We start from the raw sequence: 17,860 nt of genomic DNA on the forward strand, positions 1-17,860 counted from the left end.
CCACTGACTCAATACTAACCGGATGTGTGAAAGGGGACAGCCACCACTGGCAACATTTGCATGATTCGAGCACAGAAATGAATAAGAAGACTTACTTATACTGAGTTTTAAAAGAATCCCTAAGTCCAGATTGATAAAACATATACACCTACTATGTACCCCTCAGATTTTTTAAAAAAGAAATTAATACTATACAAACACAAAGTCTTCTTCACAGAATTCCATCTAATAAATATCGTAGAAAGACAAAAATACAAGATCTTCATTTTATATTTATCATAGTAATAACTGATTCAGGCAAGAATCATCAGTGGATGCTAGAATCATTGGGTAAAAAATATTGTGTTGGCTGGGCGCGGTGGCTCAAGCCTGTAATCCCAGCACTTTGGGAGGCCGAGACGGGTGGATCACGAGGTCAGATTGAGACCATCCTGGCTAACACAGTGAAACCCCGTCTCTACTAAAAAAAAAAAAAAAAAAAACTAGCCGGGCATGGTGGTGGGCGCCTGTAGTCCCAGCTACTCGGGAGGCTAAGGCAGGAGAATGCAGTAAACCCAGGAGGCGGATCTCAGTGAGCTGAGATCCGGCCACTGTACTCCAGCCTGGGTGACAGAGCGAGACTCCGTCTCAAAAAAAAAAAAAAAATTGTGTCATTCACAACTGTCAAAATAGTAGAAATGGCCCATATATTCATCAACAGATGAGTGGATGAACAAACTGTAGCATATACACAATGGAATATTAATTACTCCACCACAGAAAGGAGTAAAGTACTGACACACACTACAGTGCAGACTAGCCTTGAAAACATCATGCTAAGTGAAGGAAGCCAGAAACAAAGGATCACATATCCTATGAGTCTGTTTATATGAAATACTCAGGATAGGTAAATCCACCAACACAACTCAGATGGGACGTTGCCAGGGGCTGGGGACAGGTAGAACAAGGAACAAATTAAAACGTTTTCAAATTTGATAGAGGTAGGGCAGTGACTGCACAGTAGTGTGAACCACAAAATGTTGCTGAACAATTCCTCTGAAACGGTTAATTGTATTATGTGAATGTCACCTGGATAAAAAAATACATTAAGTTACATATACACCTGTCCCTCAGTATCTAGGAATTGATTCCAGGATCCCCTCAGGTACCAAAATCCATGGATATTCAAGTCCCGGATATAAAATGTACTTGCAAAGAACCTATGCATATCCTCCCATAAACTTTCAATCATCTCTAGATTACTTACAATACCTAACACAAAGTAGATGCTATGCTAGCAGTTACAGTGTATTGTTTCAGGAATAATGAGATAAGAAAAAGTCTGTACATGTTCATTACTGATGCACCTATCCCTTTCTTCCCCCAAATATCTTTGATTTGTGATTGAACCCACAGAGATGGAACTCAGACCGCTTGTGTATGTATGTATGTATGTACGTATGTATGTATGTACGTACGTATGCATGTACACATGTGTACTTGTGTATTGAGGCAATAGATACCTACAGTTTCAGAGTATCACTCCAGACTACTTCAGTCAATTAAACAGGAAAAGATTACCTCTACAATAGAGAACTCTGGCCAATGCCACCCTAACCAAACTTATCCCCGCCGCGGAGCACGCAGGTGCAGAGGACAATGTGGCAGCGCCTGTGGGGTGCTCAGACCAACATGATCCATCTGGAATCTGCTCCTGAGAAGTAGGGAGGCGTGTCCAAATTGAAAGACTTCTGCAAAATGACTGACCTGAGCTCTTCAAAAATATTCATGTAATGAAAGAAAAATAGGCTAGGAATTTCTAGATGACTCAAATCTAAAGACATATGAAAACAAATGCAATCCATGATCTTGGATTGAATCCGATATGCAAATTTTTAAAGGCATAAAGGATACTGGAACAATTCAGGCATTTAAAGTTGGACAATATTATGTTAGACAATACTATTTGAAAAGTTAAACTCTGAGTGTGATAACTGTATTGTGCTTATGTAGGAGACTATCCCAGTTCTTAGGAGGTAAACTATCATGATGTCTACAATCAGCCCTCAGGTGATTCAGAAAAAGATACGGAAATAAAACCAGTTAGCAAGAAGCTAACAACTAATGAATCCATATAAATGTATACAATATTCATTTTAGCATTCTTGCTAATGGTTGTAGGTTTCTTATTTTCAAAATAAACGGACAGAAGACAACTATTAAACTGAACATATGTACCCTACAGCCTAACCATTCAACTCATGGGTTTATATACAACCAAAGACACGTACAAGGACTTTTGTAGCATTATTACTTGCAACACCCCAACACTGAAAACAAACAAAATGTTCATTACTAGTAAAAAGAATAAACTCCAGTACAGTTAATTCAGTAGACAGCAATGAAAAGGAACCTATGATATACTCAACAGCATGGATGAATCTCAGAAATATAACACTCAACAAAACAGCTAAACACAATAAGCCCCTGCTGTGCTACACACTCCATTATATTCTATCTCTATTATACAACCTAGGATGCTCTTCTGCACGGGTTTACCAATCATCAGGGAAGACACAGTTTACAGGCCTTATGGAACCAACACAGCTAAAAGACAGCTTCTCTAACATTATTCAAGCAGCCAATCAACAAGACAATTGGCGCTAAATACAATAAACAGCTGTCTCTGACATACCGATAAAACCTTAATGTCTGGTATAGTCAGGCACCACATAGCAATGTTTCAGTCAATGACAGGTTGCATGTACAATTGTGGTCCTGGAAGATTATAGTATCATATTTTTACTGTAACCTTCTCTATGTTTAGCTATAGATACACAAATGCTTACAATCGTGTTTCAATTGCCTACAGTGTTCAGTACAGTACATGCTGTACAGGTTTGCAGCCTAGGCACAACAGGCTCCATCACACAGCCTGGGTGTGCAGCAGGCTGTACCATCTAGCTTTGTGTTAAGTCACTCTATGACGTTCACACAAAGACAAAATTGCCTAACAATGCATTTCTCAGAATGTATTTAAACAATGCCAAAACTGTATTATTATTTTTCCCCAATCTACACTGTGGAACAGCACTTCCATTGATAATACTGTATCAGATTTAAATGTAATAGAGCCAGACGCATGAGTGATGTAGCACGCGTCTTCCGGTGTCTGGAGGAGGCCAGGAATAGCCTCTGGAGCGGCTACCCTGCAAACACTTTATTTCGGACTACTAGTCTCAGAATTTGAGATGAAATTTCTGTGGTGCTTAGTTACTTGGTTTGTGGTGGTTTGTTACAGCAGGCCCGGGTCACTCACGTGGGATTCACATTCATTTTTATTCTATCTCCCTTCACAGCACTGTAAAGTATAAAACACAGTTAGCGCATTGGCTCACGCCAGGAATACAGCATTTTGGGAAGCCGAGGTGGGCGGACAGCTTGAGGCCAGGAGTTCAAAACCAGCCTGGGCCAAATGGTGAAACCTCATCTCTACAAAAAATGCAAAAATTAGCTGGGCGTGGTGGCGCACACCTGTAGTCCCACCTACTCAGGATGGTTTGAGCCCAGGAGGTCAAGGCTGTAGTGAGCCAAGATCACACCACTGCCCTTTAGCCTGAGCAACAGAACCAGATCCTGTCTCAAAAAAAAAGAAAAGTTGAAAATGCATTCCCCGGCCGGGCGTGGTGGTTCACGCCTGTAATCCCAGCACTTTGGGAGGCCAAAGCAGGTAGATTATGAGGTCAGGAGATCGAGACCATCCTGGCTAACACGGTGAAACCCTGTATCTACTAAAAATACACAAAAAAATTAGCCAGGCATGGTAGTGGGTACCTGTGGTCCCAGCTACTTGGGAGGCTGAGGCAGGAGAATGGCGTGTACCAGGGAGGTGGAGCTTGCTGTGAGACTAGATCGCGCCACTGCACTCCAACCTGGGTGACTGACCCAGACTCCATCTCAAAAAAAAAAAAAAAAAAATTCATTCCCCAGGCAACCGTGCGGCTCATGTTCCAAACATATCTTAGGACACATTTGCAGACAGTGGGGCTGGTGAGTAAGCCAAGGAGAGAAGCCCAGTGGGGGCACCCACATGCTAAAATGGACCCCGGAGGGGTGGCTCTGTTTAAGCAGCCCAGTACACCACTTCCTGGTGTGGTGGCTCCTGCAGAGGCAGGATTCCCCAGGCTGGCGGGTTTTCCTAGAAACTCAACCTAGAATCTACTACTCCCATAGCCCTTGCAATGATTTCTGAATTAAATCCCTTTCTCCTATAAATTAATTCAACTAGATTCAGCAGACTGTAAGTAAATCCCGAAACATCACTAGGATTTGTATATGACAGGAATTAGGAGAAGAATCAGCAATTTAATTGTTGCTCATCTTACGCAGTGCAGAAACACCCGCCAAATTCATTAATTCGGTCCCAATATTAAGAATATTCCTCTGAATATCCTATTCTCTTACCTCCTTACTCACACTACCTCCCACCCCAACCAAGAAGGATGGGGAGGAGCAAGAGGTTCGGAGGCCTTGTAGTCAACCAGATGTGGGCTTACCCTATGGGATGACTCAACAGTACATTGAATTGAGTCCAGTTTTTTAAAGTGTGCAAACATGACACACCACCTTAAGAGGTAGTACACTTTTCACACACTACCCATGACTTCCTACTGGTCTAAAACCTGAGCATCTTAGGAAGGTAAGTTTAATTCTTGTGCTTTCTCCTCAGCAACTTTTTCAAGGACTCAAATACCGACATAAGTGAAGGGACAAGTATAAAATAAATTTTTTTTTTTGAGATGGGGTCTTGCTCTGTCACCAGGCTGGAGTGCAATGACACAATCTCAGCTCACTGCAAGCTCCGCCTCCTGGGTTCAAGTGATTTCCCTGCCTCAGCCTCCCGAGTATCTGGGACTACAGGCGCGTGCCACCATGGCCAGCTAATTTTTTTGTATTTTAGTAGAGACAGGGTTTCACCATGTTGGCCAGGATGGTCTTGAACTACTGACCTCAGGTGATCTGCCCGCCTCGGGCTCCCAAAGTGTTGGGATTACAGACGTGAGCCAGCATGCCTGGCCTAAATAGTCTATCTTTTATCGGAAAAAAATATGGCACTAAAAAGCTAAAGACTTCACCAAAATTAGATAATCTTCTCAAATTAAGTTCTCCAACCTCAGAAACCTCAGCGTACAGACTCAGGCCCCTCAACCTCAGAGCCAAAATCAATCTCAGGGTACAGCGACTACAGACCTTTCAATCTATAAAATGGGTAATTTCATTCAGCAAGGGCAAGACCTCAGACTGACCTCATTTAAGGCTGGGACCCAGCAGTTACTGGTGATGTCCTTGGACAGGTCAGGAGACTTACTTGCCAGGCCTACCTAAAAAGTGTATCCCAAGTACCAAAACCAGAATGAAATTATGTATGAAATATAAAATATTGCAGCAGTCCTCCCTTACCTACAGTTTCACTTGCTGTGGTTTCAGTTACCCACAGTCAACCTCAGTCTGAAAATAGTAACATGGAAATGCCAGAAATAAACAATTCAGAAGCTTAAAACTGCCTGCCGTTCTGAGAAGCAGGATGAAACTGAGTGACAACCCGCTCTGTCCCATGACCATCCCTTTGTCCAGCTTCTCCATGCCGTCTAAGCCACCTGCCCACTAGTCACTTGGTAGCTATCTTGCCGATCACATCAACTGTTGCCGTCGTTTGTGTTCAAGCCACTTTTATTTAGCTTAATATGGCCCCAAAGCTTGAGAGTACTGATGCTGCAATTTGGATATGCCAAGAAAAGTTGTAAAGGGCTTCTTTTACATGAAAAGGTGAAAATTCTTTTTTTTTTTTTTTTGAGACGGAGTCTTGCTCTGTCACCCAGGCTGGAGTGCAGTGGCCGGATCTCAGCTCACTGCAAGCTCCGCCTCCCGGGTTCATGCCATTCTCCTGCCTCAGCCTCCCGAGTAGCTGGGACTACAGGCACCCGCCACCTCGCCCGGCTAGTTTTTTTTGTAATTTTTAGTAGAGATGGGGTTTCACCGTGTTAGCCAGGATGGTCTCGATCTCCTGACCTCGTGATCCGCCCGTCTCGGCCTCCCAAAGTGCTGGGATTACAGGCTTGAGCCACCGCGCCCGGTTGTGAAAATTCTTAATAAGGAAAGAAAACAATATTAAATGATGAGTTTGCTAAGATCTACAGTAAGAACAAATCTATCCATGAAATTATGAAGGAAAAAAGTTTGCACATAATACATAAGGGAGTCAGTATTATCTGTGGTTTCAGGCATCTATCGGGGGTCTTGGAATGTATCCCTCAAGGATGGGGGTGAGTACTGGATTATCATAAATGGGAAATGAGGAAGCCCAAGAGATGCTGGGAGCTGCCGAGGGACACACACTTGGGCAGAAGCAAGCCGGGGCAAAATCCTCCTGGTACTGACCAGCTTAGGCTAGCCTTCCTTTAAATTGAGTTCACCTCAGCCGGGGCGCAGTGGCTCACGCCTGTAATCCCAGCACTTTGGGAGGCCGAGATGGATGGATCATGAGGTCAGGAGATCGAGACTATCCTGGTTAACACAGTGAAACCCTGTCTCTACTAGGCAGGAGAATGGCGTGAACCCGGGAGGCGGAGCTTGCAGTGAGCCAAGATCACGCCACTGCACCCCAGTCTGGGCAACAGAGCAAGACTCCATCTCAAAAAAAAAAAAAAAGGAATGAACTTTCAATCCACTCAATGGATATTGCTAGACGAAAGAAGCCAGTATGAAAAGGTTGCAGACTGTATGAACCCAATGATATAACATTCTGGAAAGGAAAAAACCTCCGAGACGGAGAAGAGATCAGTGGTTGTGGAGAGTCAGTAGGTGAAGCACAGGGATTTCTTCGGGTAGTGCAGCTATTCTGTACAGTGCTGTAGTTGTGGATGCCTCTGTCAAAATCCACTGAGCTTGAAAGCACAAAGAGCAAACCTTAATGTAAATGATTTTTTAAATCATTGATGAGGCCCTACGGAATGCAGGCTGAGGGAGAAGAAACAGATTGTATTACACACATAGGACACAACTCCGCCAAGAGGGGTGGGGAGGGAAGCACCTACATAACGTGGAAATGAGGGGAGAGTGTACAACTAAAAGCAAAAGGAACTGTAACTGAGCACAGTACTTCAAGGGGTCGTTTTGCAAGGGAGTACAGGACAACAATTCTGAAACCTCTATTCAGGTATACCAAAGCAGAAGAGGTAAGTAAACAGATTGTGGACAGTGGGAGCCAGGATTTTCTCTGCTGGACAGAAAAGTTACAGATAAGCTGGAGGGGAAGGCTAGAATAATCCCTATAGATATGGATGAGACCTGGAGATACCAACATGAACTCATGTAGAGCTTCATGTGGATGCTGATGGATATATATCAAAATAATTACAGACCTGTATATACACGCATTTGTATATACACACCTGTTTCCCAGCTCTGTCCCTTGAGGGGGCCAAGAAGCCAGGATATCCCAGTAGTAATGAGCACACCAGTGCCCAGATCTTGGTTTCTAATTCCATTCTCCCAAAAAAGGAACTAGGGATCCTTGGAAAATGCTGGAGTCTAAGGCTGGGGCAGAAAACACATAAGATGATCCCAGAACATAGTGTCCTTCCAGGAAGTAAGGAAGTGCTCAAAAACAACAAACAAAAAATCATGTGGCTATGTGAAAGGGACACCGGAGCCAGCTGAAAGAGCTCCCAGTGGATACAGCCAGATGATGGGAGCAACAAAACCACACAGCACTGGATGATAACCCAAAGCATACATTCAATATCCACAAGTCCATGTTGATATACACAAGTGAGTAAAAACACGAGTGAGGATGAGCAAATCTTCCACACAGAAATGTTCCAAATAATTTAAATAGCTACTCCACCCTCAAGGAGGAGGAACAGAACTCCCCATCCCAGTAGAGTACCTATGCAGAGTAACTCTCTTCCAAAATAAACAGTACATAAAGGAGGGAAACAGTCACTCCGCACTGGAGAAACCTGGCAAACATGACCTCAGACATTCAGTCAAGGCCAGCAACCCAATACATCTTGACAGCATCATCCTTAATATACGGGAATGAGAAGAGCACTTCACCTCTGTGGTCTTCCTTCCCCAAACCCATAACCACAGCTGAATCACGAGAAAAACATCAGAAAACCAAAACTGAGGGACATTCTACAACTACATGACCAGGACTCCTCAAAACTCTCAAGGTCACTAAAAAAGACAGCCTGAGAAACTGTCACTGCCTAGAAGAGCCCAAGGGGACATGAAGACTCAAAGTAATGTGGGATTCTGAGACAGAATAAGGCCATCAGATAAAAACCAATGAGTTCCAAATAAAGTACGCAGTGTAGTGAATGAACTAAATACACAAACACAAATGAGTAGAAGTAAAAGCGGGGAAATCTGAACGAGACGGTGGATTTTATCAAAGATAGACTGTACCAATGTCAATATCCTGGTGGTAATTGTACTCCATTTCTGCAAGAAGTCACCATTAGGGGAATGGGGAAAGATACACAGGATTACTCTATTTTCTTACACCAGTATGTCAACCTATAATGAACTCAAAATTAAAACCTTAAACAGAAAAATGTTTACATTTTAGATCTTTTACTTAGACCCCACTTAGTATGAATGGTGTAATGTTTTGTTGTGATGATTTGAAAGAGCCAGTTCACTATAAAGTAAAAAGTACACTCCTCAAATAAACGAAGTTTAAAAGTCTACTTTTAAAATAGCACGTATCATCCCAGCACTGTGGGAGGCCAAGGTGAACCTCCTAAGGCCAGGAGTTCAAGACCAGCCCGGGCAACATAGGGAGACCCAGTCTTTGTTTTAAATAAATAAATAAATAAATAATAAAATACAATAGCACGTATCAGGAAAATGAGCTAAACTATTAAAAACAAGTAATAAGAGCTGTCTACAATGTGCTCACCATCATCCCAGCACCTGGCTGAGCCAGTAAAGACTAACTGAGGCATTGTTGAATGGCTGGGAGGGATGGCTCATGCCTGTAATCCCAGCACTTTGGGAGGCCAAGGCAAGAGGATCACTTAGCTCAGAAGTTCAAGACCAGCCTGGGCAACATGGCAAAACTCATTACTACCAAAAATACAAAAATTAGCCAGGTGCAGTGGTGCATGCCTGTAGTCCCAGCTACTTGGGAGGCTGAGGCAGGAGGATCACTGGAGCCCAGGAAGCCGAGGCTGCATTGAGCCATGATCATACCACTGCACTCTAGCCTGAAAGACAGACCGTGTCTCAAAAAAAAGTAAATACATAAAAAATAAAAAAATAAAAAAATGTGTTTTGAGAACACAGTGCTATAAAATTTTAGATTCAAAGAGAGAAATGATCTTAAATATATTACCTGTTCTCTGGCCAGGCATGGTGGCTCATGCCTGTAATCCCAGCATTTTGGGAGGCCAAGACAGGCGGATCACGAGGTCAGGAGATAAGAGAGCATCCTCACTAACAGAGTGAAACCCCGTCTCTACTAAAAATACAAAAAATTAGCCGGGCGTATTGACAGGCACCTGTGGTCCCAGCTCCTCAGGAGGTTGAGGCAGGAGAATGGCGTAAATCCGGGAGGAGGAGCTTGCAGTGAGCCGAGATCGCACTACTGCACTCCAGCCTGGGCGACAGAGCCAGACTCCGTCTCAAAAAACAACAACAACAACAACAACAACAAAACTTACCTGTTCTCCAAAGTGTCTATATTCAAAATATAACGTAGAATGTTATATCACAATCACTTTCTGCCAGTTCCTATCTTTACAGACAAACCCTGAAATGGTAATAATTTTGTTATATTTAACACACACCAAAAACACAAAGGAGAGGCCACTGTGGTCGTGCCAGTCCTAAATCATGGAAATATATATATATCTTTTTTTTTTTTGGAGACAGAGTCTTCCTCTGTCGCCCAGGTTGGAGTGTAGTGGCGTGGTATCAGCTCACTGCAACCTCTGCCTCCCGGGTTCAAGCGATTCTCCTGCCTCAGCCTCGCGAGTAGCTAAGATTACAGGCGCGTGCCACCATGCCCAGCTAATTTTTTATATTTTTAGTAGAGACAGGGTTTCACCTTGTTAGCCGGACGGTCTCGATCTCCTGACCTCGTGATCCACCTGCCTCGGCCTCCCAAAGTGCTGGGATTACAGGCATGAGCCACCACGCCCAGCAGAAATATTTTTATAGTCAGCAATACAAGAGTTTTACTGCAATTCTGGCCAGGTGCAGTGGCTCATGCCTGTAACCCCAGCACTTTGGGAGGCTAAGATGGACAGATCACCTGAGGTCGGGAGTTTGAGGCCAGCTTGACCAACATGGAGAAACCCCGTCTCTACTAAAAATACAAAATTAGCTGGGCGTGGTGGCGTATGCCTGTAATCCCAGCTACTTGGGAGGCTGAGGCAGGATAATCACTTGAACCCAGGAGGCAGAGGCTTCGGGGAACCAAGATCGCACCATTGCACTACAGCCTGGGAAAAAAGAGCAAAACTCCATCTCAAAAAAAAAGAGTTTTACTCCAATTCAAGCTTCTTTTGGACAGAAACTTATCAAGCCTGGTCATGTGTTTGTCATGTTCTGCCTATTAAAAGAAAAATCAAGCCGGGCGCGGTGGCTCACACCTGTAATCCCAGCACTTTGGGAGGCCGAGACGGGCGGATCACGAGGTCAGGAGATCGAGACCATCCCGGCTAACACGGTGAAACCCTGTCTCTACTAAAAAATACAAAAAAAAACTAGCCGGGCAAGGTGGCGGGCGCCTGTAGTCCCAGCTACTCGGGAGGCTGAGGCAGGAGAATGGCGTAAACCCGGGAGGCGGAGCTTGCAGTGAGCTGAGATCCTGACACTGCACTCCAGCCTGGGCGACAGAGCGAGACTCCGTCTCAAAAAAAAAAAAAAAAAAAAAAAATCAAAGTTTGGGTACAAATTCCATAACCCACCTGTCCTTAGATAACAAAACTCGTAATTCCTATTCATTCTGGGATTCATTTCTGTAGTTAAACTGTACCTGAGATGTCAATCTCAAAAAGTACTTTTGTTTACAAAGATTATAATTCAAGTTGAAGTTTGTTTTGAGATAGGTTTTGTTGCCTAGGCTGGAGTACAGTGGCACAATCATCAGCTTAAAGTACTTTTACAGTCAAGTTCACATCATTAAAACCAAAAATATGGCTGGGCTCAGTGGCTCTGGCCTGTAATCCCAACATCTTGGGAGGCAGGAGGATGGCTTGAGTCCAGGAGTTCAAGACCAGCCTGTGCAATATAGTGAGACACTGTCTCTACAAAAAGTAAAAAAAACATTAGCCGGGCATGGTGACACACGCCTGTAGTCCCAGCTACTCAGGAGAGGCTGGAGTCCAGTAGCCTGAGGCTGCAGTGATCACTGATCAGACCATTGCACTCCAGCCTGGGTCACAGAGCAAGGCTCTGCCTCTACAAAAAAAATGATTTTTAATAAAATAAAATTTAAAAAACAAAACTGTCCTAAGCTTACAGATCTGATGGGAATCCTATGCAGGTTGTCCAACTGTTAACCACCAGGTTTGTTAAACTATTTCTCAAACCAACTCTTGCTTAACTGGGCCACTAGAGAGTGCTAGAAACGCAGTACACCGCACATGAAGTGATACAGGTCAGTCCCGAGTCAGTTAAAAGCATGGAGGGCTTAAGGGGCTCCTTGCTGGCACACTGTCAACTAGCACTGCAGCAGCCCCCACCTGAATTTTGAAAACTTTTTTCACTATCCGTATACAGCTCAACTTCTAACTGGTAAATAACATACATGTGGCTCAACAGTTTTGAAACTAAGCAACTGACATCTGAAATTAAAAGATTAATCAGAGCCATAAGTAACGCAAAAAAAAAAAAAAGTAATTCTTTCCTTTAGGAAATTACGCAAAGTTAGTTAATAATGGTTTAAACTTGACTCCTTCAGCTTTGTTAAAAATACCAGAGGGGGGGAAGAAAGGGAGAGAGAGGGATGGAAGGGAAAAAGAAAAGGAGGAGGGAGAGGAAGAGTGGGGCATTCCCCACTTCATCCAAAGTACAAACGAATCTTGGGCGCCTCACGTCCCAATCCAGACACCAGAAGGCCGGCTTCAACCAGGTCATCTTTTTTTTTTTTTTCCAGACAGGGTCTTGTTCTGTCACCCAAGCTGGAGTGGCCCGATCACCACTCACTGTAACCTCCGCCTCCCGCGTTCAAGTGATTCTCCTGCCTCACCCTCTCGAGTAGCTGGGATTACAGGCGCCCGTCACCACACCCGGCTAATTTTTGTATTTCTAGTAGAGACAAGGTTTCACCATGTTGGCCAGGCTGGTCTCGAACTCCTGACCTCGTGATCTCCCTGCCTCAGCCTCCCCAAGTGCTGGGATTACAGGTGTGAGGCCACCGCGCCACGCCAGGCCATCTTTTCTTCAAGACACACAATTCTACTAGCAAGACTCTAACTCCGATCCTAACAGAAACGTTTTATCTCTGATTTTAGTTCATCTAGACATAGTGCTTCCCGATATCTTTACAGATAAAAACAATTTTGAGTCCGGGCGCGGTGGCTTACGCCTGTAATCCCAATACTTTGGGAGGCCGAGGCGGGTGGATCACCTGAGGTCAGGAGTTCGAGACCAGCCTGGCCAACATGGTGAAACTCCGTCTCTAGTAAAAATACAAAAATTAGCCGGGCGTGGTGGCAGGAGCCTGTAATCCCACCTACTCTGGAGGCTGAGGCAGGAGAATCGCTTCAACCCCGGAGGCGGAGGTTGCAGTGAGCTGAGATCGCGCCACTGCACTCCAGCCTGGGGAACAAGAGCGAGACTTCGTCTCAAAAAAAAAAAATTTTTTTTTGAGTTGCTGCTTAATATACCCTACAATCTCAGCAGGCCTGTTGGTATTCCCATAAAAAAAAAATGCCACTCAAGGTAGAAACTGCCCTCACAACTCCCAATCTCGGACTGTAATCTACAAAAGCGCGTGAAACCGTAAAAATAAAGTTCACTCACATAGAAGAATCATGTTACGTTCTGATTTCCAAATCCTTAGCAGGCCTAACTGCTGGACGCCAAGACCGGGCTCCCGAAGGGGACTCGTTCCTGGCTAAGGCTTCCCACAACACACGGCGCGCTTCCAAGTCCACGTCTCGGCCGCATCGAAAACCCGGGCCGCGGCTCCGCACCCACAGGCTCGCTCCAGCCCCAGCACCTGCCGCACTCCACCTCCAGTTCCCCGCGGGCCCCAAGGCAGCCGCGAAGCTGCCGTCCAGCGTCCCCCAACCCGCCCCCTGCCCCAGCTCCCGTCCAAGGTCGCTCCCAGCGGCGGGTGATCGCTGCAGACCAACGCCCAGACCCCGACGGCATCCCCCACCCTTTACTCATTTTTTTGAAATATTTCTTTCTCTGCACCCCCATCCAGCCCCGAACCCTCTGGAACCAGGAGAGTTCCCCGCAGGGACCTCCCGCACGAACGACCGGGACCGCCCACTGAAGTCCCAGGCTCCCCAGGCAGCCGGGCAGGAGAACACCGCCCCCCGCCCGGAAGCACTCGCCCCTCCCGGGCCAAGAAGGATAAGGGAGGGGGAAGGCGGAGAGAGAGGAGGGGGAGGGGAGAGAGGAGGGGGAGGGAAGAGAAAGGAGGGGGAGGGTAAGGAAAGGAGGGGGAAGGGGTAAAGAGAAGATAGAGCAGAAAGAGAGGGGAAGAGGAGGAAGGGCAGGGAAAGGCAAGGGGGAAAGGGAAGGGGGAAGGAAAAGGGCCCCTCCCCCGGCCGGCCTCAGGAGAGGCAGGAGGCCGCGAGCCCGCCCCGGGGTGGGCTGCCGGGCGCACCTTGCGCTTGCGGGCCTCAGCCGTGCCGCTCCACACGAAGCACTGGTAGATGGCCCGCAGGTTCTGCTTCCAGTTGTCCACTTTGAAGCTGCCCAGGTGCGAGCAGCCCGGCGGCGCTACCGCCAGCTCGGCGTCCATGGCCTCGCCCTCCGGCTCTGGCCGGGACACCATGGGGGGCAAGGCCCGGCCGCGCGCGGGGGGCGGCGGCGAGGGGGGCGAGGACGACGCCAGCGCGGCGTAGGGGCTGCTGGGCGGCGGGCCTGGCCGGCCAAGGCACGGGCGCCGAGAACAAAGCGCGGAGGCCAGACAAAGACGGGGCTGCGCGATCGCCGAGGGGAGGCTGCGGGGCAGGCACCGCCCCCGAGCTGCGGCTGCTGCTGGCCGCCGGCGCTGCGCTCTCCCGGTTCGCGGAGGGCGTCGCGGGGCGGGGCGCCGCGGCCGCGGACGGAGATTACGTCACCCCCCCCCCCCCCCCCCGGCCGGCACCGCACTGCGCAGTCTCCGGCCCGCGCCAGGCCCTTCCCCCCTCTCGCGCGCCCGTAGGCTCTGGGTAGACCGGAGCCCAAGGAAGCGTGGTGGGGCGAGGGGAAGCTAATGAGAGCCCGCCCCTTCCCTTCCTCTATTGGTCGCCGGCCACCCCCCAGCATCTTCGGCCATTTTCATAGGCTCTCAGTACAGTCCGTCTGGCGACTAGAGGTTCCCTGTCTCTTCCATCGGACTAGGGAGGCGGGGGCGTGCTGCGGTTGGGCGGCGCGAGGCGTCCGTCCTAGCACTGAACCGGTTTGCGCCGGCCTGAGCTCTGCCGCAAAGAGGCGGGGCGACGAGCTGGATCTCTGCAGGTCGGGCCTCCATCCAGGGCCTGCGCTTTCCCACCCAACAGCATCCCCTGTTTGGGCGCTGTCTGCAGGGCCCCCGGTTACCGTAACCTGGGTCGGGCCCTGCAGTGCCGTGGCTCGGGGCTGGAACTGCCAACTGCCTGCTCCGCGCCGCTCCCTGCCTCAAGCTGCGGCACCTCCTGTCGGGAGCCCGCGGATAGCGAGGGCCACCCCGGCGCCATCCAGTTGAAAGAAGATACACGCCACACGCTGACACTTCGCATTTGCTGGTGGCTACGTTTTTCTAATGAAAAGAAAGTTAAATATAGTAATATATCTTAACCCAATAGGGTCAAAATATTTCAACATGTACGCAGTATTGCAAAAATCGTTAGTGGAATATTTTACAGTTTTTGCAAGTCTTCGAAATCTGGTATTTACACAACAGCACATCCAATTCCTACTAGCTGCTACCGCAGTGGGCTGCACAGGTGTAATCGGTATACAAACAACTGACCCAAGGCAAACTGAAAAGACCTTTAAAGACGAATGCAAACAATGTTCTGGGAGAGCCAGGGCGCCAAGAATCTGGGGGAACTTGGATGAAGTGTGAGGCGTGGTGCTGCTCCCTGGTACTCCTCCCACTGCTAACTGCTTTGCTCATTCATCCACAGATTGCAAGAAACAGCAATTGCCGTCCAGAGCCATCACAAGTTAAAAAATAAAGATTGTGATCTCACAACACTTAAAGCTACAGGGTTTAATGGGCTGACGACTGGAATAAAGTTTTTGTGGCCAAGATAAATTGCCTAGCACAGGTTTTTGCCTCATGGCCTTTGTGCTTGTAGTACCCTCTGCCTAAAACGTTTTCCCCACCCCCTAATCCCGCCTGCCCCGCATCCTTATATTCCATGGCTGATCGCTCACCTCCTTCCAGCTTTATCACACACCTCCTTTTCCGTGAGGACTTCCACTGCCACCCTAATAGAAAATTGCAAGCCCCCCAAAATTCTCCATTCCCTTACCCTGCTTTTTCTCCAAAGAATTTATCACTATCTGGCGTAATGAATATTTACTTTTTTTTTTTAATTGTTTCTTCCCTTAATAGCATGAAAAATTCCAAGAAGGTAATGATTTTTTTCTTTTTTTTTTGAGACAGAGTCTCACTCTGTTGCCCAAGGCTGGAGTACAGTGGTGCAATCTCAGCTCACTGAAACCTCTGCCTCCCAGATTCAAGCGATTCTCCTGCCTCAGCCTCCCCAGTAGCTGGCATTACAGGTGCCTGCCACCACACCCGGCTAATTTTTGCATTTTTAGTAGAGAGGGGCTTTCACCATGTTGGTCTGGAACTTTCACTAGAGATGGGATTTTTCCAGGCTGGTCTTGAACTTCTGACCGCAAGTGGTCCACCTGCCTCAGCTTCCCAAAGTGCTGAGATTACAGGCGTGAGCCACGGCGCCCGGCCTCCAAGAGGGTAATGATATTTTTATGTTTTATTGACTACTACAGCCGCAGGTTCCCAGAACTGTATTGGCTACGAGCAGGTACTCAAAATTACCTGGTGAAGCCCTGTAGTAGTCTCACTGAAAAGTGAGAATAGATTCAGAGACAGGAAGCCCCAGAATCTATGCATAAACTACATCCAGGGGTCCGCTTGACCACCAAACCACTCCTATGTGGTAAATTCCAAGCAGCCAAACCAGAACAAAAAGAAGTGAGCAGAGATGTAAGCTACTAGTCAGGAAACCACTAAAATACCAGTAATTGCCTGCTAAAACAAAAATATTAACTGTCTTTGGAGGTATATAACAAAATTCATATTTTCAACAACATAACAGTAGTAATGTCCAGGATATGATCCAAAATTATTATTATTATTATTATTATTATTATTATTATTATTATTTTGAGATGGTGTTTCGCTCTTGTTGCCTAGGCTGGAGCGCAGTGGCGCAATCTTGGCTCACTGCAACCTCCACCTCCCAGGTTCAAGCAATTCTCCTGCCCCAGCCTCCCGAGTAGCTGGGACTACAGGCATGCTCCACCATATCTGGCCAATTTTGTATTTTTTAGTAGAGACGGGGTTTCTCCATGTTGGTCAGGCTGGTATCGAACTCCCAACCTCAGGTGATCCACCCACCTCAGCCTCCCAAAGTGCTGGTTACAGGCATGAGCCACTGCGCCCAGCCCAAAATTATTTGACATATGAAGAAACAGGAAAATGTGCCCTTTTCTAAGAAATAAAACAGCAAAAATGACCAACCATAAGGTTTGTCAGATATTGAAATTAGTATATGAGGAATTCAAAGCAGCTATGGTAACTGTGCACAATGAGGTAAAGGAAAGTATGTCTGAAATGAATGAAAAGATGGAAAATAGCAATGAAGGCCAGGTGCAGTAGTTCACACCTGTAATCCCAGCACTTGGGGAGGCTGAGACAGCAGGATAGCTTGAGGCCAGGAGTTCAAGACCAGCCTAGGCAACATAGTGAGACTCTGTCTCTACAAAAAACAAATTCCAGCCTGGATAACATGATGAAACTCTGTCTCTACAGAAAAAAAAAAAAAAGTTGAGCTGCATGTGGTGGCACACACCTGTAATCCCGGCTACTTGGGTAGCTGAGGTGGGAGGATCACTGGAGCCCAGGAGTTGGAGGCTGCAGTGAGCCGTGATTACACCACTGCGTTCCAGCCTGGGCAACAGAGCCAGACCCTGTCTCAAAAGAATATAGCAGTGAAATGAAAACTGAAAACTATACAAAAGAACCAAATAGAAATCCTGGAACTGAAATATCAATATCTGCAATAAAAAAGTCACCAAATGTGCTTAAAGGCAGAATGGAAATGACATAAGAACAAAGCAAAAAAAATAGTTGGTAAGAAAAAAAGAACAAAGTCTCAGAAACTGTAGGGCAATATCAAAGGCCAAGCATATGTGTAATTCAAGTCCTGGAGGGAAAGGTGGAAGAATGAGAGAGAAAAAAATATCTGAAGGGATACTGGCAGACATTTTCCCAAGTTTGCTGAAAGATGCAAATTTACAGATTCAAAAATGCCATTGAATTCCAAGTAGGATCAATGAGAAGAAAATGCATATAAGCCCATTATAGTTTAACTGCTGAAAACAAATAGTAAAGAGCAAATTTTGACGGAAGCCACAGGAAAATAAGAGATTATTTAAAGGGAACAATGGCTTTTTTCTTATCAAG

General features: G+C 46.5%; 1 protein-coding gene across 2 annotated transcripts in view; it reads right to left on the reverse strand.

The window, feature by feature from the left end:
- LOC101010809 (ubiquitin carboxyl-terminal hydrolase 22) overlaps positions 1-14,233 on the reverse strand; it is a 43,653-nt gene extending 29,420 nt beyond the window's left edge. For both annotated transcript variants that reach the window (XM_003912467.3, XM_021928207.2), the window contains exon 1: positions 13,838-14,233. In XM_003912467.3, coding sequence (XP_003912516.1) covers positions 13,838-14,008 — 171 coding nt within the window. In that variant the 5' untranslated portion in view covers positions 14,009-14,233. The remainder of the gene's footprint in view (positions 1-13,837) is intronic.
- Between the last annotated feature and the right edge of the window lie 3,627 nt (positions 14,234-17,860).

This window comes from Papio anubis, unplaced genomic scaffold (assembly GCF_008728515.1).
Source record: "Papio anubis isolate 15944 unplaced genomic scaffold, Panubis1.0 scaffold453, whole genome shotgun sequence".
NCBI classification, from domain to species: Eukaryota; Metazoa; Chordata; class Mammalia; order Primates; family Cercopithecidae; genus Papio; species Papio anubis.